Source organism: Cebus imitator, unplaced genomic scaffold (assembly GCF_001604975.1).
Source record: "Cebus imitator isolate Cc_AM_T3 unplaced genomic scaffold, Cebus_imitator-1.0 Scaffold296, whole genome shotgun sequence".
Lineage (NCBI taxonomy): Eukaryota > Metazoa > Chordata > Mammalia > Primates > Cebidae > Cebus > Cebus imitator.
This window is the reverse complement of record NW_016107611.1, coordinates 1,543,811-1,569,785: the sequence shown is the minus strand read 5'-3', so window position 1 is coordinate 1,569,785 and position 25,975 is coordinate 1,543,811. Positions and strand designations below refer to the sequence as shown.

The window sequence follows — 25,975 nt, the reverse complement described above, 5'->3', positions numbered from 1 at the left end:
GAGAGGCAGAGTACAGCCCAGTGTGCTGGCTCAAACCTGTAACCCCAGCACCTTGGGACGCCAAGGTGGGAGGATCTCTTGAGCCCGGGAGTTTAAGACAAGCCTGGGCAACATAATGAGACCTTCTTCCCTCTTCAAACGGTCAGAAGAAAAATTAACCAGGCAACTGGGTGTGGTGGCGTAGGTCTGAAGTCCCAAAACTCTGGAAGGCTGTGGTGGTAGGATCACTTGAGCCTGTGGTCGAGGCTGTAGTGAATGCTGACCCTGCCACTGCACTCTAGCCTGGGTGACAGAGACCCTGCCTCAAAAAAAAAAAAAAAAAAAAAAAGAGACAGACAGTAAAAAGATAAAAAGGTAGAAGAAAAAATATGACATGGTGAGCCTCTAGAGTGGAAACGGTTTAAGGAGCAACTATTCATCAAAGGCTGGAGCCAAGCCCCAGAGGAAGGCTCAGAACCAGGGAGCAGGGTCAGGATCAGCGGGCAGGAACCAGGTCTAAGGGTAGTGGGGCCCTGGTCTCCACAGTAGCGGTTGAACTATATCCAATACAAGGCATTACCCAACGGGACCGGATTAGCCCCCATGGGTGACACCAAGATGGGGGCGAGGTATGGGGTTGATAAGAGACACAAGGGGCCCGGCGCGGTGGCTCACGCCTGTAATCCCAGCACTTTGGGAGGCTGAGGCGGGAGGATCACCTGACGTCAAGAGTTCAAGACCAGCCTGGCCAACATGGTGAAACCCCGTCTTTAAAATAAAAAAATAAAAATAATTAAAAGAGACACAAGGGACAGAGTCAAGTTCCAGAGGCAGCAAGGCCTACCCCCAAATTGCAGGGTCAGGTAGTCAGGTTGGGAAGTAGAATCATGGCTAGGCCCGCGGCCCCGGGTCCTGCTCAGGCTCGGTACCCGGCACGCCGCGGATGTCCGGCAGCAGGCGGCAGCCAGCCACGATGTCCAGGCGCTCAGCCAGTGCGCAGAGGTCCCCGCGTGCCAGGCGCACGCTGTGGGCCGCCGCCAGCCCCGCCGCCTGGGCTGCCGCCAGCCTACTAGCCAGGGCGGCCACGTCGCGGCCCGCACGGCGGTACACACCGCTCACGGCGGCCGCTACGTCGTGGTCCAGCCGAGCCTGGCTCTCCGCCAGCCGAAGTTGCAGAAGTGAGCGCGCGGGGGCGGGCGCCGGGGCCTCCTCCGCGCCCCAGGTCTCCTCCGCCGACTCCCGCTGCACCACGAGCGGAGGCAGGTCCCTGGGCGCAGCCGTCGGCTCCGGCTCCGGCTCCGGGTCCGGGTCCGAGTCGGTCTCCGCGGCTTCCCCAGCCACCCGCAGCCCAGTGGGGCGGCCGCGCGTCGGGCCCGAAGGACCCAGGTACAGCTCCTCCTCCTCAGACGAGGACGCAGAGGGCTCCGAATCCGTCTCAGTCGCTTCCCCCGGCACCACCGTCTCCAGCCTCCGCGGGTGCCTCCGCCGCCGACCCTGGGACGCCATGGCGCCGAGCTAGGGGAGAAGAGCGACGGGACTGCACGTGAGACGGGCGCCGAGGTGGGTAAAAGGCGCAGGACCTGGATTCCCAGCCCCTTCGCTGATTCTTTTAATGACTTGGGGTCAGCTGCTCCCCCTGCCTGGGCCTCAGTTTCCTGTTCTGTAAACTGGGTGATGATGGGGGTTACTGGACCCCAGGCTCTTCAGTGTACAGATGGGGAAACTGACCAGCTCAATCATGGCTCTGGGGCCCGAGTTCCCGGAATCCCAAGCTGAGCTCTTTACGAATTTGCCTCTCAGTAGAGGCCACACCCTCCACCTGGTCCACCATGCCACTCTTAGAGCCGGAAGCGCACGGGCCCGTGAGCTGCTCGCGACCAGTGCCAGAGTCTCAGAAAGGATGACAGCCCCACTGGACTCCGCAGGGGACACTCATGGGATAGGAAAGCGCTATCGCCAAAGACCGTACCCGGCAGCTGACGCTCCGAGCCTGCAGGATCTGCTTCCTAGCCGGAGTGCTGCGTCCTCACCGTGGCAGCTGAAGGGCTGTGATCTCGACCAATAGGGAAGTGAGCTGGGCGGGCAATAGCGGCCAAGTCACGTGAACTCGCCCGGCTACCAATCAGAAAGCAAGTTCTCAGCATCGGCTTTGAGGGCGTGTGCAGAAGACACACCTGAATGGAGGAACTGCCAATAGAGAAGCGGCTGGGCCAGCTCTTCCGGGTTGTGAGGCGAGGAAAGTCTGTAGTGGACAAATAGGGGTTTTAAAAGCCGAATATGTCACGTGTAAAACCAGTAATTTGGCCAATAGGAATGCTCGAGAACCCGGAAATAGGGAAGGGACGGAAGTAAGGGCAGAAGATGTCACGTGTGGCCAATCAGAGGCGGAGTAGGCCCGCCCCCTAGTGGCCCAGGCTCACGCGCGCACCACGTGAAGCTGAAGCGAGGAGGCAGGGCTAGCGTAAAACACCAATGGAAGCGGTGGTAGGAGGGCTCGCGCCCTGACGCGAGAGGCGGGGCTTACCCAGCCTGGCCAATGAGAGCGGGAAGGGTTGGGAGCTTCTTTAGGCGCGCGAGGAGGGTGGATGGCGGATACTGTGCTGTTCGAGTTTCTTCACACGGAGATGGTGGCGGAGTTGTGGGCTCACGACCCCGACCCCGGCCCGGGGGTGAGCGCCGAACCCTGGGGGGAGGAACCGGGGGCCGCCACGGTAACGCCTCGGGGAGCGCGGAGGGCGCGTCAGCCGTCCGGGTTCGAACCCCAGCCTAGCCCCTGCCTTGCAGGGCAACATCTGGCGCTGGCTTCTTCCTCTGGAAAGTTGGGTTCGCGACGGTGCCGGCTCGGGGTTATTGCTAAATTGAGCGAGATGACTCAGGGTAAAGCACTTAGCTCAAGGCCTGAGTAAGCGGCTGGTAATCGCAGTAATGCTGTTATTGGGCGTGCGCCGAGGACTCGCCTCCGCCACTCACTAGGTGTGCGACCCAGTGACTTAATCTTTTTGTGTCCTAGTTTTCTCTTTTGTAAAGTGACCATCATAACGTACCTAAGCCTCAGAGTGGGATATTTATTCATTCCTCACCCACTTACTGAGCGCCTGTTGTATTCCAGGCACTCAAATACAGAATCCCCGTTCTCCTGAAGCTTACATTTCACTAGGGGAGTCAAGTAATTAACAGAAATATGCCGCTGGGCCCGGTGGCTCACGCCTGTGATCCCAGCACTTTGGGAGGCCGAGGTGGGCTGATCACCTGTCAGGAGTTCGACACCAGCCTGGCCAACATGGCGAAACCCCGTCTCTACTAAAAATACAAAAATTAGCCAGGTGTGGTGGCGGGCGCCTGTAATCCGAGCTACTCAGAAGGCTGAGGCAGGAGAGTCGCTTGAACCCAGGAGGCGGAGGTCAGGAGTTCAAGACCAGCCTGGCCAACATGGTGAAACCCTATCTCTACAAAAGTTAACCAGGCATGATGGCGAGTGCCTGTAATTCCAGCTACACGGGAGGCAGAGGTTGCAATGAGCCAAGGTCTCGCCATTGCACTCCTGCCTGGGCAATGGCGGGACCTCGGGACCAAAAAAAGAGATGAGTTTTGCTGTATTGCCCAGGCTGGTCTCGAACCCCTAGGCTCAAGTGATTCTCCCGGTTAAGCCTCTCAAAGTGCTAGGATTATAGGTGTGAACTACTGTGACCGGCCTGGGAGAGAGAGTGTGTGTGTATGACAGGGTCCCGCTCTGTCACCCAGGCTGGCTGGAGTGCAGTGGTGCAGTCATGGCTTATTGCTGCCTCAACCTCCTGGGCTCAAGTGACCATCCCACTCTTCAGCTTCCCAAGTAGCTGGGACCACAAGCGGGCTGGCACCACCATGCCTGGCTAATTTTTGTATTTTTAGTAGAAATGGGGTTTTGCCATGTTGGCCAGGCTGGTCTCAGAACTCCCAGCCCCAGGTGATCCGCATGCCTTGGCTTCCCAAAGTGCTAGGATCATAGGCGTGAGCTAAGACGCTGGGCCTTGTTTCGTTTTGTTTTGTTTTTGAGATGGGGGTCTCACACTGTCACCCAGGCTGGAATGCAGTGTCGCAGTGTTGGCTCACGGCAGCTTCCACCTCGAAGGCTCAAGCAATCCTCCCCACTCAGCCTCCCGAGTAGATGGGACTATCGGTGTGCTTCATCCCACCCGGCTAATTTTTCCTTTGTTTTTTCTTTTTTTGAGACGGTCTCACTGTGTTGCTCAGGCTGGAGTGCAGTGGCGTGATCTCGGCTCACTTCGACTTCTGCCTCCCAGGTTCAAGTGATTCTCCTGCCTCAGCCTCCTGAGTAGCTGGGACTACAAGCACACGCCACCACACCCGGCTAATTTTTTGTACTTTTAGTAGAGATGGGGTTTCACCATGTTGGCAAGGATGATCTCCATCTCCTGATAACGTGATCCACCCCGCTTGGCCTTCCAGAGTGCTGGGATTACAGGCGTGAGCCACCGTGCCCAGCCTTAATTTTTATACTTTTTGTAGAGACAGGGTTTTGCCATGCTGACCAGGCTGTTCTTGAGCTTCTGGACTCAAGCAATCTGCCTGCCTTGGCTTCCCCAAAGTACTGGGATTACAGGCATGAGCTGCTGGGCCTGGCCTGTATGTAAGACGTTTTTACTGGCTCTGGTTTCCTTCCAGGAAGCCCCAGAGAGAATGTTGCTTGTTACCATCTCAATGTACAGATGTAAACTATCATAAGTTGGAAACATCATAAATAAAAAATACATTTAGCCAGGTGTGGTGACTTGCACATGTAATCCCAGCTACTCAGCAGGCAGAGGTGGGAGAATCACTTGAGGCCCAGCGTTCAAGACTAGCCTGGGCAGCATAGCAAGACCCCACCTCTAAAAGAAATTTTTAAAATTAGCTGGGTGTGATGACACGTGTGTATACTACCAGCAACTCGGGTGGCTGAGGTGGGAGGATCACCTGGGCCCAGGAGTTCAAGGCTGCAGTGAGCTATGATCATGCCACGGCACTCCAGCCTGGGTGACGGAGTGAGACCCTGTCTCTGAGAAAACCTGGGGATTACTCATTGAACCGTCAAAAATCTTTGCCTTCCTGGAGCTTCCTCATCGTTGGAGGAGACAGACAAGGCAATGAGTAAAGTATCTGGTACATTGTGTAACTGCTATGAGGAAGGCACAGCACGGCCCAGGAAGTGTGCATCAGTCTGGGGGCGGGTAGTTGTGTCTCAACACTCCATATCCTTACTGGCTTTCAAACCAGAAGCCCCGGAGTCCCGATGCCTGCCTTTTCTCCCTCACCTGCAGTCCTCCACTGGGCTCTGGCCAGTCTGCTGTCTAAATACCTTTCCTGTGTGGCCCCTCCTCTGCCCTTGTCCAGCGCTTTCCCCTCTGCTCCTGTAAAAGGAGACTGTTCCCTCCTCCCGGCTCATTCCACCTGTCACATCTTCACCATGCTAACACCTGTTCATCCTTCGGATCTCAGCTCAACTATCCTTCCCCAGGGAAGCCTTCCCTGCTCCCAAGTTTGGATCTCCTTTATACATTGTCTGGTCTCCCTCTCCTACTTTTTTCTTGGTAAGCTTCATCACACTCAATAAGGATGTATTTGATTTTTTTTTTTGAGACGGGGTCTAGCTCTGTTGCCCAGGCTGGAGTGCAGTGGCACGATCTTGGCTCACTGTAACCTCCACCTCTCGGATTCAAGCTATTCCCCTGCCTCAGCCTGCCGAGTAGTTGGGATTACAGGCATGTGCCACTTCGCCCAGCTAATTTTGTATTTTTAATAGAGATGGGGTTTCTCCATGTTGGTCAGGCTGGTCTTGAACTCCCAACCTCAGGTGATCTGCATGCCTTGGTCTCCCAAAGTGCTGAGATTACAGGCGTGAGCCACCGCCCCCGGCCTTGATATACTTTTTTTTAAGAGAGTCTTGCTCTGTCACCCAAGCTGGAGTGCAGTGGCATGATCGTAGGTCAGTGTAGCCTCACGCTCCTGGGCTCAAGTGATCCTCCCACCTCAGCCTCCCAAGTAGCTAGGAGCGCAGGAGCGCATCACTATGCCCTGCTAATTTTTTATTTTTTGTAGAGATGTGTTCTCACTGTGTTACTCAGGCTGATCTTAAACTCCTGGGCTCAAGCAATCCTCTGGCCTCAGCCTCCCAAAAACTCACACCTGGGATTACCGGTGTGAGCCACCACACCCTGCCAGGATGCTTCTGAACTGTGTCTGTATGATCCTTTGATTCACATTCGTCTCCCCCTGCCAGAGTGCACTCTGTGTGGGATGGGCCTGGGTTTGTGTTGACCACCACCGTATGCCCTGGCCCGTAGTGAGTCCTCAGCATGGGGGTGTTGAGGGGGTGAATGCACACCCTGTCCCATGGCGGGTGGGGATGCTTGGGAGCTGGGGGTCATTTGGTTTATAAGCAGTGTGGCTGCTCCCTCCCTCCCCCACATGAGTGCTTCCTGTGCGCTCTCATGGCGCTATACTCTTGATGTTGTTTGATCGTCTGACGACCCGGAGAGGTCGGCATGGTCCTCCCGCTTTATAGATGAGGCAACGGAGGCTTTGATGGACGGAGCTCCCTGCAAGCGGCAGTCAGGAACGCGACCAGGCCTCTCACTTCCAAAGCCTGTGCTGTAAACTCTCACTTGCATTTCCCAGTATTTGCCATGGGAGGGATTTTAATGGGTTTCTGTGGTCAAGCGAGTGTGGGAAACTGGCTTGCTCAGCTCTGCTCACCGCCGGCCTTTAAGAGCACACCAATGTGCCTGGGACCTCGGGCAGGGGTTCCCTACCCAGCTGCCACTGAGCGTCAGGCCTCAAAAAGCTCCCAGGTGGCTCTCGGGTGCAGCCAGGGGCAAGAACGGCGTAGTTTCCCCGCACTCCTTCCTTCTAGGGAGCCTCGTCTTTCAGGGGCCTCATGAGAAATGGCTTCACTTCTCCTTTCTCTTCATTGGTCCCAACTCTTCTCTCCATTCCTTCTCTTTGGCCCAAAAGGCTTCCTCTGAACCAAGCAGGCCTCCCATTGTCTGGGGACATCTGTCCAGTACTGGCACAGTGTGTTTGCTGGATAGTCATCAGAACAGCCCTCCCGATTCACAGAGAAGGAACGGTGCACTTGGGAGGCGAAGGGATTTCCCAAGGCCATGCGGCGAGAATCAAAGGCAAAGTCAGAACCCGGGCTTCTGGCCCCAGGGCTTCTGGGTAGCGCAGGCCTGCCTTTCCCACCAGCTCCAGAGCTCCTTGAGGACAAAGATGGTGATTCCTTCATCTCTGTCCCCAACAGCACCGGTCCCCTGAGCCACAGCCTGCTTGTAGGGCTCTTGTGGCCTCCTGTCGTACAATTACGTTGGTTATTTGTGGCTGTTCTCCTGTGCTGTCACAGGATGTGAAGTGGCGGACTGGCCAGAGGCACTGGGGGCCTTTGTTCCTGAAGCAGGAGGAGCCCTTGGCGGAAGCAGCCGGGGCTTTTCTACCTTAGAGGCTTTGAAGACAAGGGAAGCATTTGGGCAAAGAGAGCATTCCTCTGAGTCTGTGTAGTGAAGAGCTGAGGTGCCGCCACCCGCTGTCTGAGGCCAGGCCTGAGGCACCCCAGAACAGCCTGCTGGGCCAGGCCTCCATCCACCATGCCCTCTGAGTGCACTTGGGCAGCCCTTTAGGAGGGCGTGGGGCAGGCAGAGCAGTCGTCAGATGGTCCCTGCCCTCGGCCCGGAATGCAATGCTGAGCCTGTGAGGCTGGGAGCCCCAACAAGGCCCTCCTGGGAACGGGGCTCCGTCTCGAAGGCAGTGGGAGCCACAGTAGGGTTTAAACTGAGGCACGCCTGGCTCAGATGTATATTCTAGAAGGGCCTCCCTGGCCACAGGAATGGACTGAATGGAAGTTGGCCTAGGAAGAGCCCCACCGCTGCAGGAGCTAGGGCAGAGGCTGTGGCGGGCTAAACCTGCAGGGCTGGGTGGGGACAGGATGGGAGATCTGAGTGGGCACAGGCAGGATCTGGGCTCGCGCCGGACGCCTTGCTGGATGAGGGAGGAGAGTTGAGGGCGACAGTCGGGGAGTCACGCTGGCTTCTCGAGCCCCTCCCCCCCTCACTCACCCGTGTGCCAGCACCTCTCTCTGTGTTCTTAAGGCCGGAACCAGGGTTCCTGCTGTTCCCCTGGGGTCCCCACCACATCCCGGACCTCGCAGGGAGTGGCTTTGCAGGTGGAGGTTGAACAGGGTCAGCCTCTGCCCAGGAGCCAGCAGGTGCCTCGGAAACAACCGAGCGAAAACAGCCGAGGGGCGGGGCGGACAGGAGAGACTGCAAGGAGGCAGCACACGGCCCCACCGCTCCCTCCCGCTTCAGAGCAGAATGTGCTTTTACTAAGCCTTGCTCCTCGTGAGGTCCCAGAGGTAGCTGCCATTAATGTTACCCTCATTTGAGCTGGGCGTGGTGGCTCATGCCTGTAGTCCCAGCTACTTGGGAGGCAGAGGTAAGAGGATCACCCGAACCCAGGAGGCGGAGGCTGCAGTGAGCCGAGATCCTGCCATCGCACTCCAGCCTGGGTGGCAGAGTGAGACCCTGTCTCAAACACAAACAAAGTGGCCCTCCTTTTACACACGAGGAAACTGAGGCACAGTCAGCCAGTGGCCCAGGGCCCACACCTGGTAAGTGCTGGGGCGGATCTGGACCCGGGTGGGTGGCTCTATACCAGTGCTGGTGTAAAGGACCCAAGAGCAGAGGTCTCTTCCCACCCTGTCTCTCACATAGCTGCCCGTCTCCTGCCATCATCAGATCCTTCCCTGAGCCCCTGCTGTGTGGCTGGCCCTGCCGTGCCTGAGGATACCAGAGGGAGTGCCAGCACAGTGCAACAGAAAGCCGTGTCGCTGTCACCCATGAGAGCGAGGGCTGCCAAAGGGGCCAGGCAGGGGAAGGGGCAACTTGGCTTGAGATACGGGCGACCTCTGCTCAGGCCCCCCATTCCTAGCACTCCCCACCTCTGCTAGGCAGATAGCCATGACTGTCACCCCCCACATACTCCTATCTGGACCTGCTGGGGTGTGAAAGACAGCCCTGGGCTCAGGGTGCCATGGACAGGTTCCCAGTTTTCACCAGTGAAATACAGCCTCCTTGTGAGGCTGGAAAGGTAAAAACGGCTATAGAAAACGCCTGGCACAGCGTCGCGGCTCACGCCTGTAATCCCAGCACTTAGGCTGAGGCGGTTGAATCACAAGGTCAAGAGTTTGAGACCAGTCTGGCCAACATGGAGAAACGCTGTCTCTACTAAAGATACAAAAAATTAGCCAGTGTGGTGGCACACACCTGTAATCCCAGCTCCAGAAGCTGAGGCAGGAGAAGGAGGTGGAGGTTGCAGTGAGCCGAGATTGTGCCATTGCACTCCAGCCTGGGCGACAGAGCGAGACTCCTTCTCAAGAACAACAAAAAATGCCTGGCACACGGTACGCCAGTCCTGGAATAACATTTGTGTTGTGACGTTGATGAGAAAAGAATATTGATTCCGGGGGCCGCTGTCTGGCTGCTGGTGCAGGTTCCTCTGGGCAGTCCTTGGGATGTGTCCACTGGGTGAGCTGCGGGGCCTCCGTGGGCCCAGCGTGAGTGAGTGTGGGCCTCTGTGCGCCCTGCGATGGGATGGCGTCCTGTCCAGGATCCGTTCCGGGATGGGGTTTGGCCCCCCAGGACCCTGAGCTGGTAGAAGTGAGTAAATAATTGGGTTACTTGATTTTTGTTTATTTTTTGGGACAGGTTCTCATTCTGTTGCCCAGGCTGGAGTGCAGTGGCTCACTGCAGCTGCAACTTCCTGGGCTCAGGCGATTCTCCCACCTCAGCTTCCCAAGTAGCTGGGACATGGGTGCATGCCACCACACCTAGCTAATCTTTGTATTGTTGTTTTTGTTGAGACAGAGTCTTGGTGCACTTTGTCTGATCAGCCTGTCTGTTAAGTCCCACCCACATGACAAGCCCTGTGTTGGCTGCAGGCCAGATGTGAATTGGTCAGCCTGGGTCCCCGCCTTCACAGAGTTGCATCCTCATCCAGTGACAGTGGGTAGGGCTGGGGATGCAAGCTGGGAGGGAGGGAAGGAAGGGAGCCAGTAGAAAGGCCCAGAAGTCGGCTGGGCATGGTGGCTCATGCCTGTAATCCAAGCACTTTGGAGGCCAAGGCGGGCGGATCACCTGAGGTCGGGAGTTCCAAGACCAGCCTGACCAACATGATGAAACCCCGTCTTTAAAAAAAAAAAAAAAAAAAAAAAAAAAAAAAAAAAAAAAAAAAAAAAAAAAAAAAAAAAAAAAAAAAAAAAGGAAAGGCCCAGAAGTCTGAGCCTTCGTGACCAATGAAAGCAAGTATTAGGAGGCAGCAGAGAGGGTGATGGAGGCAGCTGGGCGGGCAGGCTGCAAGAAGCCTTCCTCAGACACCCTCTCCAGGACTGGAGCCAAGCAGAGAATTCCTGTCCTCATTCAGATGGCTGCGGTGATGGTGCAGCCATTCCCGAGGGAAGGTGGTGGTTGAGGGCAGGAGAAGGAGGGCTGGAGGGCTCAGGCCCCATGACTGCAGGCTCCTGAGAGCAGCTAGTGGAAGGGTGAGTTTCCCCCAGCTCACGGTTCCACACCTGCCTCTCCTCCGTTCCCCATCTTCTGATCTGCTGGACTTTGAGAAATCTGGTACCTCATGCCCAAGCCGTCCTGGGGTTTCTGGTGCCCCCCAGTCTGGGCCTCCTCCCTTCCTCTGCTTGTAGCAGATCACCCGAGTAAAAAAGTAAAAAAAAAAAAAAAAAAAAATCCATGGCCAGGTGCAGTGGCTCTCACCTGTAATCCCAGCACTTTGGGAGGTCAAGGCGGGCGAATCATTTGAGGCCAGGAATTCAAGACCAGCCTGGCCAACATGGTGAAACCCCATCTCTACCCAAAACACGAAAATGACTCACATGTGCTGATGTGCAAGCCTGTAATCCCTGCTACTTGGGAGACTGAGGCAGGAGAATCGCTCGAACCCAGGAGGCGGAGGTTGCAGTGAGTCAAGATCGTGCCATTGCACTCCAGCCTGGGCAAAAGGATGAGTCAGTGTCTCCAAGAAAGAAAAATCCATGAGCACTTCTCCAGCCGTGCTGTCCACACATAGGCACATGGGTAGACAGCACGTGCAGCCCTCCTGCCATGCCTGCTGCCTGGGGCCTGCCTCTGCCAGCACAGTCCCCTCCCATGTGGACCCTGGCCTGCCCTCCAGACACCATGTGGCCACCACTGCCCTTCTCAAGCACCCAAAGGAAGATCCGCCTGTCCTGAGCTTCCTTCCATGTGTCCCCCCAGGGATCTTGGCCAGTACTGTAAGGCATTAACAATCAGGGCTGACTCCCACAGCCCCCTTTCCTGTAGCCCAGCCCCCAGGCCTTGGGCAGGTCACCTGGAGCCTCTTGGTGTAGGCACAGCGCCCACGTGTGTTGTGAGGGTTCACACTGAAAGCACTTGCAGTGCATGACGGATGTTACCAGGAAGAGTTGTACAGCGGGGAGGAGTTCTGGGGAAGACCCCCATTGTTCCTGAAGGAAGGAGGATCTGGTCCTTGGAGCCTGACAGTCAGGATCCAGAGAGTCTGCGAGGTCTGCAGAGGAGGGGGAGGGAGCCCCGGCACCCTAGAGGCCTGCCCTTGCCCTGCCAGGCTGTGCTGGAACCCATCCCCACTCACCCCTGAATTGACAGCCACCAGCAAGTTGGTCTTCAGGTCCCCTTGCAGGTGTCCCCCTGGGTGGCCCTGCATTCGAGGTGGCCAAGGGCCCCTGAGCTTCTCTCCCCTGGCCCTCTAGGGACAGAATATGAACCTGTCAGTCCTGGAGAGTATGGGCTTCCGCGTGGGCCAGGCTCTAGGCGAGAGGTGAGAGCGGCCCCTCCTGCTCTCCCCCAGCCTGGCTGGCAGGGTTGGGCAGGCCCCGGGCGGGGAGGGTTGCATTGTTCCATGTGGGAGTCAGGCCTGGCGTCCTCCCTGGTCCTGGCCCGGCCCCACATCCTCAGCCTGGCACTGCCACACCAGGCTACCCCGAGAGATGCTAGCCTTCAGGGAGGAGCTGGATGTCCTCAAGTTCTTGTGCAAAGACCTGTGGCTGGCCGCATTCCAGAAGCAGATGGACAGCCTGCGCACCAATCACCAGGTGGGAGCACCCACGCCTGCCAACCTGCCCCACTCCCTCCCGAGGGCATGGCCAGGAGAGTGGGAGGGAAGCCCCAGTGCCGCCCAGAGCTTTCCCACCAGCAGCCGCACGGCCGTTAGTGGGTCTCTGATCCTCTAATGGAAGCCAGGAGGCTGCACTAGGGTATAGGGGGTGTTTCCAGAACCTCCCCAGCCCCGCCTACCAGGAGTGAGCCACCCATGAGCAGAAAGCCACCCATGAGCAGAAAGCCCCTGGTGGTTGCCTGCCCTCTCCCCAGTGCAATGCCACTTGTCCCAAGCTGGTCCAGTCCCCACACTGTGCTGCCCCTCTGCCACTTCCTGGGCTGGGTCCCCAGCTTTTCTGCACAACCCGGGGAGGTGGGGGCAGGACCCACACTCCCCAGGGCAGGGACACCCAGCCCAAGTCGGGAAGCCCCAGGTACAGAGCACTGGAGGCCAAGGTTATGACTAGCAGTTCTCACAGAGGGGGCCTTCCCAGCCTCGGCCCAATCTAGGCCCTGGGTTCCCACTTCCCCTCCCTGCACTTCAGATGTACAGGCCCCCCACCCATGGCCTCTCCTCTCCCCCAGGGGACCTATGTCCTGCAGGACAACAGCTTCCCCCTCCTCCTCCCCATGGCTGCTGGCCTGCAGTATCTTGAGGAAGCGCCTAAGGTATGGGGGAGCTGGGGCCTGTCCACATCTCCCTTCCTCCTATGTACCCAGCCTCAACCCCATGTCAGGCCCCTCCCCAGGCCTAAGGGGTACCCCAGACCTCAGGTGCCGGCCTCCCTTCTCTTCCCACACTGGTCTGTGTCCCCTTCCCAGTTCCTGGCCTTCACTTGCGGCCTCCTGCGCGGCGCCCTCTGTACCCTGGGCATCGAGAGCATGGTCACCGCCTCCGTGGCAGCCCTGCCTGGCTGTGAGTCATGGCGGTGGGGGGCGGGATTCCTCTCATCCCTTGAGTTGCTGGGGGCCTCAGAGCTCAGGCTTGCTCCTATGTTGGTGCCTGGGAGGTGGGCCCAGGCGTAAGTCACCTGCTTAGCCACACAGCAGGTGCAGCCCCATCTGTGCCCCTGGCCCCATGACTTCCCCAGTGCTGCAGAGAGAACTGTCTGGCACAGAGCATCCTCCTGGGGAGCAGGCTGGGGGCCGGAGTGCAGTGTCTGGCGGTTTGAACACCTCCCCCCAGCCCCCCCCAGCACAGGAGCCCAGGTGGACGTAATAGAAGTCACCCTCGCTGATACTTTGGTGGGGGGATGGCCAGGCTCCTGGGAACTTGCAGCCTGCCTGATGGGGTGTTCTCTGTCAAACAAGCTGGAGCCCCATTCCTGCCTGGGGACAGCCTGCCCAACCACTTCCCCTAGTGATTTTCCCTCTGCCAGTTCCCCAGGCCCACTCATGGGGGGCCCCAGTGGGTAGGACTGAGGAGGCATACCACAGAAGCCTGTGCAGTGCCCTCATATTCCTGGTTACCCACGCAGTTCAGGGATTCAGGCCACATGGGTGGGGGGAGGAAAAAGCCTCAGCCCAGCCATTGGGCTGTCAGTGTGAGACGGGGTGAGCCTCTGAGAGCCATCCAGGTGTCCTCTGCCTCTCCCTCATCCCAGCCTCCAGCCTAAGCCAGTCCTTCTTTTCCAGGTAAGTTCCAGGTGGTGATTCAGAACTCCTGAGCTCACCCTGCACCTGCTGAGCACACTGCTGCCCCCACCCTCACTGGCCTCAGGAGACGGTGGCTGCCTTGGGCCCTGGGCTGCTGCATTTGGGGGTGGTCTTGGGGCTGGTGCTAGGTATCCCAGGTCCTAGGGGTCACATATACTCAGGAAGTGGGTATCAAAGTGAGGTGGGGTGTCACAGGAGGCAAAGAGGTTCCAGCTGCGATCTGGACTGGGGTGGGACTCCTGCCTCAACAGTGTCACTGCCCAGCAGGTGTTCAATAAAGTCTGTGTGCGGAATCCGACCCGGAGCAGTGGGGAAGGATCGGCGGGGCGACCGTCACAGGTCCTGCAGGGGAGTGGGCACCCTCTCTGGCCCCCATGCCCTTCAGACCCTTCCCTGCCAGGCCCGCCTCTGCTCCCTCCCTCCCCGAACTCCTGGCAGAGGGATGCTGGCCCCCGGCACAGGCAGCCTTGTTAGCATCTCTGCCAAGTCGACAAGTCTGGGGCTGCCCTGTGCCCAGCAATGTATATGGAACAGAGTGTCTTCCTGGGGAGCAGGGCTGGGGAAGCATGGGGCTGGGGGGAGGCAGACACCCTCATGCACACATGTGGCTCCTATACCCACTCCTGATTCCCGTCCTTGGGCAGAGTGGCTCTTACACTGCCCCCTCCTGCTGTGCTCCCATCTCTAGCATCTGGGGATACCTGGGCTTTGCCACCCACTGCCTGACAGGGGTAAGTGCCCAGTCTCAGAGCTGCCAATGAGGCTGGGGGTGAAACCCAAATGCAATGAGAAACAGTCCCCTTGCTGAAGACAATCCCCTGTAGAGTGGGGTCCAGTCACCCCATCAGCCCTTACTTGGGTCACCCCTTCCCAGCCCACCTGGCTGAGCGCAGCCCTGACTTGCATCTGCCACTGCAGTGCAGGGAGCAGCCTGGCCTGCTCCCCAAACTCCTGCTCCCCCTAGTGTCCAGCAGCTTCCTGGCCGTGTGTCTCATTGTTTACCTTAGGCCAGGCTTCGTGCTGGGGTGGGCAGTGGGGGCTTGACTTGGAGGCCCACCACAGACACCAGCCCCGCCTTCCTGGTGGGCCAGCGGGGAACCTTCCCAGAGCAGCCAGCGTGAGCGGTGGGGGAAGAGACAGCTGGTCCCGTCCCAGGTAGCAGGAAGGGCCCTGGTTCTGGCCATAGGGAGCAGAGTTTGCTCACCCAGATAGAACCCAGGGCCAGGTGGGTTCCCTTTATCTTGTCCTGGGCATTGTTCCGGGGCTGCCTCCCCCATCCCCATCAGAGCGTCCTGGCTCTCAGGGAAGGGACTATTGACCCCATCACACCAGCAGCCTTGGAGTCAGGGCCCTAGAGAGCCGAGGGGTCTCCAGGGCATCTCCTGCCAGGCTCTCCCTGGCCCTCACCTCTCAGAGGGCGTCTGTGGAGAGTCACTGAGTGTTGGCCCCAAAGGCAGGAGACAGAGCTTAGCGAGCCTAGGGGTAGCAGCCACTGCCTGCTTCCAAACCCCCGCTCTGCCTTCGTGTCCTGCAGGCCTCACTTCTCTAGGCCTCGGTGTCCTCATCTGGGAGGCAGGCATCACAGCTGGCCCCCTAGATGGTGGCGAGGAAGAGGCTACAGTGCGGCAGGCCTTGGTGTGTGTGCTGTTCCCCTCGTCCTGTGGACGTCGGTTTAGAGCAGTGCCGGGTAAATGGGTCAGCACGGCCCCGGTCAGGTGCACCAGGCCCTGAGCCCGGGACTCCCACCTGGTGCCTCCCTCGAGACAACCATGAGAGGCAGGTACCCACTCAGCAGTGAGGAAGCTGAGGCGTGGAGAGTGGAGTCACGTGCCCAAGGTCACATAGCTGGGCGACAGAGGAGCTGGCCTCTGAGCCGGACTCCGTCCTTATCCCAGCTCCTTGTCCCCCAAAGCAGAAGTGCCTGGACCCGTGGCTGCCTTGAGGAGACTCAGCACAGCAGGCTGCATCTCCATCCCCTACCAGGGACAGGGGCACAAGACGGAGTCCAGTCGGAGCCCCGTCCTCGAAAGCAGAGAACATTGGGACAGGCGGGCGCTACGGAAGGGGTGGGGACAGGCGGGCAAACCGGTTGGGCGGGTGCTGGGCTGGGGCCTCCCTCTGGATGGGCCTGCGCTGGCAGTCCCAGCTAGCAGCAGCTCGCGGGGCAGGCAGCTGGGGCCGTGAGGCCGCGGTACATCAGGTACGAGGGGACCTGGGACGGGGGGTGGGGAGTGGTGGGCAGGTCCCCAACCCTCAGCACCCCAATTTCATCTGCCCCTCAGCCTCTCCCCATCCCTGTCCCTGTCCCCCACCCAGCATCCTTCCCTGCTTTTGGCTCTTCACATTTGAAACTCCGTACACCTGTCACGCCTGAGTTTGCTGAGCCTCTCCCCAAATTGGACAACCGCGGTTTCATTGCTCCCCCACAATTCCCCCTCCACCGCATCCTTCAGTCCCCACAGGTACCCAGCTCTGTTTTCCTTCACCCTGCTTCTTAGCTGCTTCCCAGCTCACCGCACTAGCTCCATGTCCCTCCAAAGCATGCCAGCCTCCCACAGCGCCTACACCTTAATCACCCCTGTGTCACTCAGCCACCACCCTGGACCCCCTATTTCCCCAGACCACCTCTGCTTAGCACTCCCGTGTCCTGGCCTTAGAAACTCCCAGGGGCTCCCAGACACACAGCCTCAAATTAGCCCCTAGCCCCCCCCAGCAGTCCTCCATTCCCTTCTCTGGCCATTCTTCCTCATCCCGCCTCTCACTCTACCCTGAAGGCTACCTCTGTCCCCTCCTCCCAAGTGACCTAGGAACCCAGCGTCTGGGACTTGGCCTCTCCCCTGTCCACGCTGTCAGGCAGGACAGGGACCCTGACCTCAGCTCTCTGCTGTTGGTGCCCCAGAGGCTACGCTGAGCTTGTGCGCTCCCTCCTGTCCCAGGAGCAGGCCCCCAGCACCCAGCTGCCTGGCCGCCATGCACAAGCATTATAAAGTCCACTTCGCCAAGGACGCCCAGACCCCTAGCGGGCACTGCTTCTGGGACCCAGAGTTGGGGCACCAAAAAGGTACGGGTTCAGTTTGGGGGTGGGTGATGGCTGGCAGAGGCCTGCGAGGGAGCTGGAGTGAATGAAGGAACAGAAGGGGAGCCACCAGCGCTCCCCCAAGAGGCATCTGCCTAGTGGAGGTCAGGACCCAGGAGCGGGATCACAGGGCCTGGGGTCCCAAAGATAGGAGCCTGGGCTGAAGATGGAAGCTGGGGGCCGCTTGGCCTGCCCTTCCCTCCCCAAACCCCCAGGCCTGTGTGGGTGGCCCCCAGCCTCGAGGGAGCCCCTAGGCTGAACCTGTCTGGATGAGGCTGGACCCAGTTTCTGGTGGCGGCCACGGGTGCTCTTGCTCAGGGTGGGGAGGGGGTAGTGCCCTTCCTCTGGGGCTGATTCAGCCTCCTCAGGGCCGGAGCTTCCCAGGTCACCACCCTTCCTGCCACCCTGGCCTGAGCTGGGGACAAGGTACACCCTGCTTCCCAATCCCGGCCTACCGCTCTCCACGGCCTCCACCCCGGCCTTCCTGGGCCAGCCAGGCCAGCTCCCAATGGGTCCTCTCAGTTTCTCCGACCCCTGCACTGGGCGCACCCCCCAGGGATCCCAGAATCTGGAGGGGCAGGCACCCGCCTCCACTGAAGCCCCAGCCTCAGGCATCTCTCTGGCCCCTGACTGAAGCCCAAGACTGGCACCTTCCCCGCTCCCACCCACGGACAGCACAGAACCCGGGCCCCTCCCCTGCCCGTATCTCCCCCTAATATGATCTGACTTTCTGAGGGGCCTCTGGGGCTCCCAAGAATACTCCGGCCCCCAGGTTCTACCTGAAGACTTGATCTGGCTCGAGCCAGTGCCCCGCCGGAGGTTGGAGACGCAGGCCCAGTCACCCCCACTTCCTTCCTTCCAGGATGCTGTCATCCGCGACGCCAGGACTCAGCAGCCCTCCGAGCCCATGGGCCCTGTCGGCCTTCCCCCCAGTCACACTGGCAGCTGGCCTACCACAGCCACCGAGCGGGTAGCAGTGGCTGGCGCCGGGGCCCCCCACCCTCTGTCCAGCAGCGGCAGCCCCAGCCCCTACCTCCCAGCCCCATGCGGCAGCAGCTCTGCCCCATTCACGAAGCCCAGAAGGGGCCACCTGCAACCTCCACTGTCCCCAGGGGACCGGCCAGCGCCCCCCAGGCGCCCCCCTTAGCCACCACGGCACTCGCCACAGCCAGCAGCGGCCCAGCCCTACGCTCCGCGGCCAGCGTCTTCCTGGAGCCCAGCGAGCCCACTGATGCCCGGCCCCTGCCTGCCCCAGCGGCCTGCGGCTCCTTCACCTACAGCTCTGGTGCTCACCCTGGCCTTCCTGGGGGCTCCGTGCCTGCTCCTGCTGCCTCACTTCCCGCCTGCTCCCCTTGCACCTGCCTTCTTCATCCACACCCTGGTCCCTGTCCAGGGGGGGCGCATCCCTGGCCCTGGGGCTCAGGCCGGCTGCCTCTGCTTTGCCTGTCGGGGTCTAAGGCTTCCATCCTGGGCCAGGCAGCGAAGGCCTCCCTCTCATTCCCCCCTTTCCCTCTGCCGACACCCTGGCTGTGCCCTGGTCTCTTCTCAGCCACCTCCTCTGGCCCAGCAGGCTACAGGGGACATGGGGCAGGGATGGTGAACCCCAGTTTGTTGGCGGCTCAGGGGTGGGGGAGACAGAGCTAGGGAGTGGCCTGGGGAGTGAGAACGAAGGTCAGCAACGGGAGGACCCATCCCTCATTCACTCCATGACTAGGTATCCAGCACCCTGAGTGTGCCAGGCTGTTCTAGGGGCACAGTAGGGAGCAGGATCAACAGACATCTCTGTCTCAATGGGGCTCACATTGTATTGCAGCCGGGAGCGGGTACAGGAAACAAGGAAGTTTAAAAGTGTGGCTGGGAGCCCAGGCATGGTGGCTCACGCCTGTAATCCCAGCACTTTGGGAGGCCGAAGCAGGTGGATCACTGGAGGTCAGAGGTTCGAGACCAGCCTGGCCAACATGGTACAACCCTGTCCCTACTAAAAGAACAAAAATTAGCTGGGCATGGTGGTGGGTGCCTCTAGTCCCAGCTACTCAGGAGGCTGAGGCAGGAGAATCACTTGAACCCGGGAGGTGGAGGCTGCAGTGAACCGAGATCACACCACTGCACTCCAGCCTGGGCAACAGAGCGAGACTCCATCTCAAAAAAAAGAAAAAGTGTGGTTGGGTGCACTGGCTGACACCTGTAATCCCAGTAGTTTGGGAGGCTGAGGCTGGAGAATCACTTGAGGCCAGGAGTTCCAGACCAGCCTGGGCAGCATAGTGAGGCCCTGTCTCTATAAAAAATAAAAATTAGCCCAGCATGGTGGTGCACGCCTGTGGTCCCAGCCACATGGGAGGCTGAGGCAGGAGGATCCCTTGAGCCCAGGAGTTCAAGGCTGCAGTCAGCTATAATTGTGCCACTGCACTCCATCCTGGGTGACAGAGCAAGACCTTGCCTCTAAAACTATGCCACCCAGTGACAACCACGCTAGGAAAAAATAAAGCAGGGAGAGGAGATGGGGGGTCAGGTTTGCAGATTAAATAGGGTGGTCAGGCTGGGCCCTGGGGAGGCATGTTCCCGCCCAGCAAGGAGCCAGCACTTGGGATTTCTCCCTAAAGGAGGCAGGAGCCACAGGAGGCCTCGGAGCTGAGGAGGGACGTGAGCTGATCTCCAGGAGAATGGGCTGTGGGAGGAGGAGATGACAGGAATGCAGGCGAGAGGCGCTGGTGGCCTGGCTGGGGCGGGGGCAGCAGAGATGGAGACACAGCTGGTTTCTAGGTCTGTCTTGAAAGTGGAGCAAGAGGGACTCAACAGGACTCTAGGTCGGGCACGGCCTTGTCACCCGAGCCTCAGGGCTGTGATGTCCATTTCACACACAGGGAAATAGGCTGGATGAGGTGGGGCCGCCCAGTGATCTGGCAGAGCTGGAATCAGGCCCACCCGGCACACACCTCAGGAGACCTACCCAAGTCTTCCTCTTGGCCTCCTGGCTCTGCTGCCAGGCGTGGCCCGTTTCCCATGGCCCCCCAGGCCTCTCTGAAAGTGGCTGTGTTGCCCTCACTGTGCGCCACAAGGCTGGCCCCATGTACCTCCCAAAACTGAACCCTGTCTTTTTGAGACCCCATTTCCAGGTCTGAGAAGCAATACTCAGTGGAGACAGGGTGCCCTCTACTGAGTGGGTGCTGTAGTGCCAGTGCCTGGTCCCCTGGGCCTTCAATGGCCACTGGAGACCACGGCATTGACAGAGGGCCCGGTGCTGGCCACACCCTTTGGCATCCCCGCTACCCGGCATCTCTGCCGCCCCACTCTTCAGAGGGAACTGAGCCTCTCAGAGGTGGCTCTCCCTGGGGTCTGCAGAGAAAGGCAACGGGGCCGGGACTGGAGCTTCAGTCTTGTCATCTCTCTCCCAAGCCTGGGGTCAGGTGGGATTAGTGACTTGCGGGCATGGGGTCAGGTACGGGATGGGCAGAAGCTGAGAGGAGCCAGGGCCTCTCCATGCTGGGGCTGGGCCAGCAGAGCAGGCAGGAATGGCCTGGAGTCCTGCTGATGGTGGAAACTGCTATCTCCGCATCCCAGGGCCTCGGATCCCAAATAAGGGCCTTTGGGGTTTTCTGGGTGGGGGGATATCATAGGCCGGTGACCAAGCAAGCCTGGTCATCTGGGGCTAGGAAAGCTGACTTCCTGCAGCCTCAGCCTGGTGGGACCCAAAGGGGCATGTCTGGCTCTGGAGGTGGAGGCTGCTGGTGGCCACAGAAACCTCCACTTGAGGGTTTGACCTGAGTCCCCTTAGCATGGGGTGCCAGGGAGGGGCCAATGGTGGTGGCTGTGGTGGGCAGATGGGAGGAGGGTGGTGCCTGGCCAGCCGCCTGACTCAGTGTCCCCACCCTCACCTACCAGACATTCTAACAGAGGATGACGTTTACTGCAGCTGCCTGGCCAAGACACTCTGCCACGTGCCCGTCCCTGTGACCGTGGGTTTCTACGCCCCCTTTGGCTGCCGCCTGCACATGATGCTGGACAAGATCACGGGTGAGGAGCTGTGTTCACTGTGGGGAGGATGAGAAACAGGGCCTCTGGTGCCCGCCCAGCTCCAGGCTTCTCCCATATCCCCCAATCCCTGTGGCCAGCCTGCCCCAGCCCAGACCCTCCCCAAGCCCATGCCTATGCCCCAGGCTCTGCTTCCCTGGCCTCCTGACCACCTCCAAGTCTTACCCTTTCCTGCCTCCATCACCAAATCCACTCCAAAAACTCCGAAGGACAGGTCTGGTACTGTTCCTCCTATGCTCAGCGCCTCCCATGCTCCCCAGCACCTGAGGCAGAAAGCCCAGGGTCTTTAATGAGGCTGCAGGCTCCTGCCAAGGCCCTTCCGGCCTCTGTGCCCCCCAGACCCATCTCCTAGGGCATAGTGGTCACCTGACAGATAGATGCTAATTGAAGATATAAGCTGGAAACTGCAAGATTCCCAGCAGCTTTTTTTTTTTTTTAAGACGGAGTCTCACTTTGTCGCCCAGGCTGGCCTCAGCCTCCTGAGTAGCTGGGATTACAGGCATGCGCCACCATACCTAGCTAATTTTTTTTGTTTTTAGTAGAGACGGGGTTTCACCATGTCGGTCAGGCTGGTCTTGAACTCGTGACCTCGTGATCCTCCCTCCTTGGCCTCCCAAAGTGCTAGGATTTGGGAGGTGTGACCCACCCAACCCAGCCCAGACTTTTTTTCTTTTTTTTTTCCTTTGAGACAGAGTCTCGCTCTGTCGTCCAGGCTGGAGTGCAGTACTGTAACCTCTACTCCCGGGTTCAAGCAATTCTGCCTCAGCCTCCCAAGTAGCTGGGACTACAGGTGCCTGCCACCACGCCTGGCTAATTTTTAGTAGAAATGGGGTTTCACCGTGTTGGCCAGGCTGGTCTTGAACTCCTGACCTCATGTGATCCGCCCACCTCCGCCTCCCCAGAAGTGTTGAGATTACAGGCATGAACCACTGCACCCAGCCTCCCCAGCAGTTTTGATCTGGATCAGGCCTTGCTGGAGCTCAGACTTCATCCCCACGTGCAGCCAGAGAGGCTGAGTCTGGCGTTCCTCCTCCATGTGCCCAGCCCTGGTGCAGGCCCAACAGCCTTTCATTCCTGTAGTGTCCACTGAGAGCTCACTGTCCTGCCCCCTGTTGTCACAAAAGAACAAACAAGCTCCCAGGAGGAGAAAAGATGAGGATAGAAGGAGCAGAGCGCCAGCATGATGGAGTCCCTACTCCTGTGGGTCCATTCACTCCCTGAGCTCAGATTTCTCAAGATCCATTGTTCAGGCATTCCCCCAGCACCTTCTGGTGCCCAGGGTACACAGTGGTGACCAAGACAGGCAGGACCCCACCCTTCCGGCTCACAGCAGTAGGGGAGAGAGACTTATCCTCAGACAGTGATGACCCAGAGCGGGAATGACTGAGGGCCCCCAACCCAGCCTGGGGACCAGGGAGGGCTTCCTGGAGGAGCATCAGTAAGTCAGGAAGATAAGACCAAGGCTGTATCCTGCTGTCTAGCATAGCTCGTTCTCAGCATCTCATTCATTCATCCCTTCACCGACCACTTATCCCCTACTTCACTCTCAGAACCTTCCTAGAGCCCTCCACACCCTCGACCCCTTGCGCAGCCCTGGCTCTTCCTCCTGTCCCTTTTTGCGCCCTCCCATCGTCTCTCCTTTGCCGGCTCTACCTCTGCCCATCCTGACCCCCAAACCAGGCCTTCAGACCGCTTCCGGTCCAAGCCTGGCTCCAGGCCTCTCCACGCACCGCCTTCTGCACCCACTTCTAGCTCTTTAAGGAGTGGCCGCGGCTCCCTTCCAGCCCCTCGCCTCTCCAGGAGCGCCCTGCCCCCGCCCACCCCGGCGGGTCTGCGGCTCCCGCGCGCTCCCTTCCAGCCCGGACCTCTGCTGGGCGCTCCTAGTCTCTCCAGGAGCGCCCCGCCCCGTCTAGGCCCCGCCCACCCCGGCGGGTCTGTGGCTCACGCTGCTCCCGGGCTCCCGTCCCTCAGCGCTGATGCAGCAGGAGGCGGCGCAACGCGAGAGCGAGGAGCTGGAGCACGTGCAGTGGCGACCGCGCGCCGTGAGCGGCTGGGGCGTCCCGCAGCTGCTGTGGTACCTGGTGTTCCTGCAGCCCATCATCACCGAGGTGCACCTGCGGCGCAGGAACGTGCAGTTCCTCTTCATCCGCTTTAGCGCCTGGCAGTATGCGGGCACCGACAAGCTGTGGGCCGGCCTGGTGACCACGCTGTGCGAGGGCATCCGCCACCACTACGGCGCGCTGCCCTTCAGCGTGTACTCGGTGCTGGGCAACAAGCCGGCCACCAGGCAGGGCTGCTGCCACAACGAGTGGCACTGCCGGCGCCGTGTGTGCCTGGGGCTGCTGGCGCTGCTGGCGGCGCTGGGCCTGGGCGTGGGGCTGCTCTACCTGTCCCTGGGCGGCCACGCGCCGGGCCACGGCGGTCCGAACGGCAGCCTGCTCAAGGTGTTCGGCGGCGCGGCCACCACGCTGTCGGGCTCGGGGCTGCTCATGGCCGTGTACTCGGTGGGCAAGCATCTGTTCGTGAGCCAGCGCAAGAAGATCGAGCGGCTGGTGTCGCGCGAGAAGTTCGGCAGCCAGCTGGGCTTCATGTGCGAGGTGAAGAAGGAGGTGGAGCTGCTCACCGACTTCCTGTGCTTCCTGGAGATCTACCAGCGGCGCCGGCTGCGCGTGGTGCTGGAGGTCACCGGGCTGGACACGTGCTACCCGGAGCGCGTGGTGGGCGTGCTCAACGCCATCAACACGCTGCTGTCCGACAGCCACGCGCCCTTCATCTTCATCCTGGTCGTGGACCCCAGCATCCTGGCCGCGTGCCTGGAGAGCGCGGGCAACATGAAGGGCACGGCCGACAACGGCTACCTCTTCCTCAACCGCACGGTCACGCTGCCCTTCTCCGTGCCCATCATGGGCCGCCGCACCAAGCTGCAGTTCCTGCACGACGCCGTGCAGAGCCGCGACGACCTGCTGTATCGCGAGATCACGCGCAAGCCGGGGGCTGCCGGGGGCGGCGGGAGCGAGAGGGCGCAGCTGCTGGCGGTGCAGACGCAGGTGGTCCCCGAGCGCCGGCAGGGCAGCATCGACGCGGAGGCGGCGCGGCGCATCCAGGAGGCGCTCTTCTGCCTGCACGACGAGCGCGACTGCCTCTACGAGTACGTGCCCGACAACGTGGTGTCCATGCGGCGCATCGTCAACACCGTGCCCATCACCGTGCGCCTGCTGCAGCAGCAGCAGCAGCAGGGTGACTTCGGGGGCCCCACGCCGCGCCAGGCGGTGGCGTGGGTGGTGCTCGCCAACCAGTGGCCGTGCCGCCTGAGCTGGGCGCTGCAGTGCCTGGAGGACCGGCAGCAGACCGGGGGCGCTCCCGAAGGTCGCGCGCGCCTCTGGGACGTGTTCCGCGACAACAGCCGCGAGCTGCACACCATGACCAAGGCGTTGCAGAATGTGCTGGACCTGGACGGCGACCCCGAGCTCTTCGAGCGTTTCCTGGGCGCCGACTTCCCCTTCACCGTGGCCGAGGCGCAGAGCCTGCTGCGCTGCACTGTCAACCTGGACCACTCCATCCGCCGGCGCATGGGCCTCATCCGAGCCGTCAGCGCGCTCAAGCCGCCCAGCCCGCCCAAATCCCCTGCTCGCGATGCCCCCCACGCTGCCCACCGGGCCAACAGCGCCTCTAGGGCGTCCCCGTCGGGCCGTGCCGCAGGGCAAGCCGGCGAAGGCCACCACGCTGGGGACGTGGCCCATGCGGGACAAGCCATGGCCAGTGGCCTGAGCGCTCTTCTGTCCAGGGGAATCCAGGCCAGGTGGGCCCTGAATGGAGGACTTGTCAGGCAGCAGGAGGCAAGGGCTCCTCCATCTGCCCAGATGGGGGAATAGGGGACTGGACTGGGGCCACAGCCCAGGGTCCCAATGAGGCCTGTGAATCTGAGCCAGAGCCGTGGACATAGCTTCCAGGAGCGGGGCTGTGAGCCAGTGCCAGTGTGAGAGCGGGTGCAGAAGGACCAGTGAGGAACTCGGTGTACGTGCAACAAATGGAGTCGTTGAGAGCCCTGAGTTGGTCCTTACATCCTGATCTGACCAGGGACCAGGCCTGCCCCATCCTGCCACCAGGGCCTGCCCTGCCCTGCCAAGCCCACTTCCTCCTCTGAGCCACACTGGCCTCCTCAGCTGGCATCTCTGTGGCAGGAGGGGCTGCGGGGGCGGTGGGCAAGGTGGGTGAGGCTGCAGAGCTGGGAGATGACAGGCGGATGGGCTGGGTTGACTAAGGCAACATGGAGCGCCCAGGCCTCAGGGAATCCCAGTCCTTGTCCCCATGCCCTAGCCTGCCCCTCTGTGAGCAGGGCAGGAGCTGGCATTTCTGAGGGTGACCTCAGTGAACTCAGCAGTCTGCTCCACCCCCAGGAAGGCTCCACCCTCAATGTAATGGATTAATTAGATCTTATTGGCACCTCAGTCGAGTGGGGTGGGTGGCACTAACCTCCCCCAGATAAATAACTGTCCACAAGATGCCTGCATTACAAGTCACTCCAGGGCCACCCAAGGGCCACTGGTTAGTCACTGACACTACCGCACCAGCCCCTTGATGAGGACAGGGAAGTTAAGCAGAGATGAGGATACAGGGCCCAAGTCAGCCAGGCAGGAGGGGTTACACTAGGGCTTCCCACCTTCCCTCTGGGTAAAGCCCTGGGCTGGTGGGTGGGTGTCGCTCCTCTGAGCAGTTCTTGATTCCTCATTGGTCCAATGTTCAGCCACATGCTCAAGCCCTGGGGTGCCTGGCCCAGTCCCATGCATGTGCAGGCAGGGGCCGCAGGGACCAACACTGAATGTACCCCTGGGATGAGGCTGACTTCTGAGCCAGGGCCCTGAGACTGGCGGAGGGAACAGTCCCTGAGGAACCCAAGAGCTCTGTAAAGGCACCCACCCTTCGGCCATGGGGGCTGGGGTCACTGACCTCACAGTTCCTTAGCTCCAAGGCTGGGCACGGCATCCAGGTCTCGCTGTAGCACCGGAGTCCCCTGGCCACAGCAATGGTGTCACCAGTGCATGCAGGTCAGTGGGAGCCCGCCATGATCTTCCCTGGAGCTAAGCGAGCAGTTTCTCATTCC

At 60.1% G+C, this 25,975-nt stretch overlaps 3 protein-coding genes across 7 annotated transcripts; 2 read left to right on the top strand and 1 right to left on the bottom strand.

The window, feature by feature from the left end:
* Window positions 1–728: 728 nt before the first annotated feature.
* On the bottom strand, window positions 729–23,036 carry BLOC1S3 (biogenesis of lysosomal organelles complex 1 subunit 3). Of its 3 annotated transcripts, none has more exons than XM_037729228.1 (3): window positions 22,953–23,036; window positions 1,949–2,221; window positions 729–1,494 (listed from the first exon to the last, which is right to left on the bottom strand). In XM_037729228.1, the coding sequence occupies exon 3, from the start codon at window positions 1,483–1,485 to the stop codon at window positions 871–873; it is 615 nt and encodes a 204-aa protein (XP_037585156.1). In that variant the 5' UTR covers window positions 1,486–1,494; window positions 1,949–2,221; window positions 22,953–23,036; the 3' UTR covers window positions 729–870. The 3 variants fall into 3 exon arrangements, with proteins under 3 accessions (XP_037585156.1, XP_037585157.1, XP_017357932.1); XM_037729229.1 differs by lacking the exon at window positions 22,953–23,036 and adding an exon at window positions 8,067–9,179; XM_017502443.2 differs by lacking the exon at window positions 22,953–23,036 and having other exon boundaries at window positions 1,949–2,424.
* On the top strand, window positions 2,522–14,067 carry TRAPPC6A (trafficking protein particle complex 6A). 2 transcript variants are annotated; one of them, XM_017502444.2, is made up of 6 exons: window positions 2,522–2,648; window positions 11,768–11,835; window positions 11,992–12,109; window positions 12,699–12,782; window positions 12,936–13,029; window positions 13,749–14,067. In XM_017502444.2, exons 1-6 carry the CDS (start codon window positions 2,565–2,567, stop codon window positions 13,778–13,780), a joined length of 480 nt encoding a protein of 159 aa, XP_017357933.1. In that variant the 5' UTR covers window positions 2,522–2,564; the 3' UTR covers window positions 13,781–14,067. The 2 variants fall into 2 exon arrangements, with proteins under 2 accessions (XP_017357933.1, XP_017357934.1); XM_017502445.2 differs by lacking the exon at window positions 12,699–12,782.
* On the top strand, window positions 15,896–25,862 carry NKPD1 (NTPase KAP family P-loop domain containing 1). 2 transcript variants are annotated; one of them, XM_037729227.1, is made up of 3 exons: window positions 15,896–15,969; window positions 20,725–20,856; window positions 22,846–25,862. In XM_037729227.1, the coding sequence occupies exons 2-3, from the start codon at window positions 20,835–20,837 to the stop codon at window positions 24,744–24,746; spliced, it is 1,923 nt and encodes a 640-aa protein (XP_037585155.1). In that variant the 5' UTR covers window positions 15,896–15,969; window positions 20,725–20,834; the 3' UTR covers window positions 24,747–25,862. The 2 variants fall into 2 exon arrangements, with proteins under 2 accessions (XP_037585155.1, XP_017357935.2); XM_017502446.2 differs by lacking the exon at window positions 15,896–15,969 and having other exon boundaries at window positions 20,401–20,856.
* Window positions 25,863–25,975: the final 113 nt, after the last annotated feature.

Bases quoted from the DNA above. Each gene is read 5' to 3' on its own strand.
- BLOC1S3 (XM_037729228.1), bottom strand. From the start codon at position 1,485: ATGGCGTCCCAGGGTCGGCGGCGGAGGCACCCGCGGAGGCTGGAGACG.
- TRAPPC6A (XM_017502444.2), top strand. From the start codon at position 2,565: ATGGCGGATACTGTGCTGTTCGAGTTTCTTCACACGGAGATGGTGGCG. The intron at 11,836-11,991 runs GTGAGAGCGGCC...CTGCCACACCAG, and splicing joins GGCCAGGCTCTAGGCGAGAG to GCTACCCCGAGAGATGCTAG. The intron at 13,030-13,748 runs GTGAGTCATGGC...CTTCTTTTCCAG, and splicing joins CGTGGCAGCCCTGCCTGGCT to GTAAGTTCCAGGTGGTGATT.
- NKPD1 (XM_017502446.2), top strand. From the start codon at position 20,619: ATGGGGTGCCAGGGAGGGGCCAATGGTGGTGGCTGTGGTGGGCAGATG. The intron at 20,857-22,845 runs GTGAGGAGCTGT...CCCGTCCCTCAG, and splicing joins GATGCTGGACAAGATCACGG to CGCTGATGCAGCAGGAGGCG.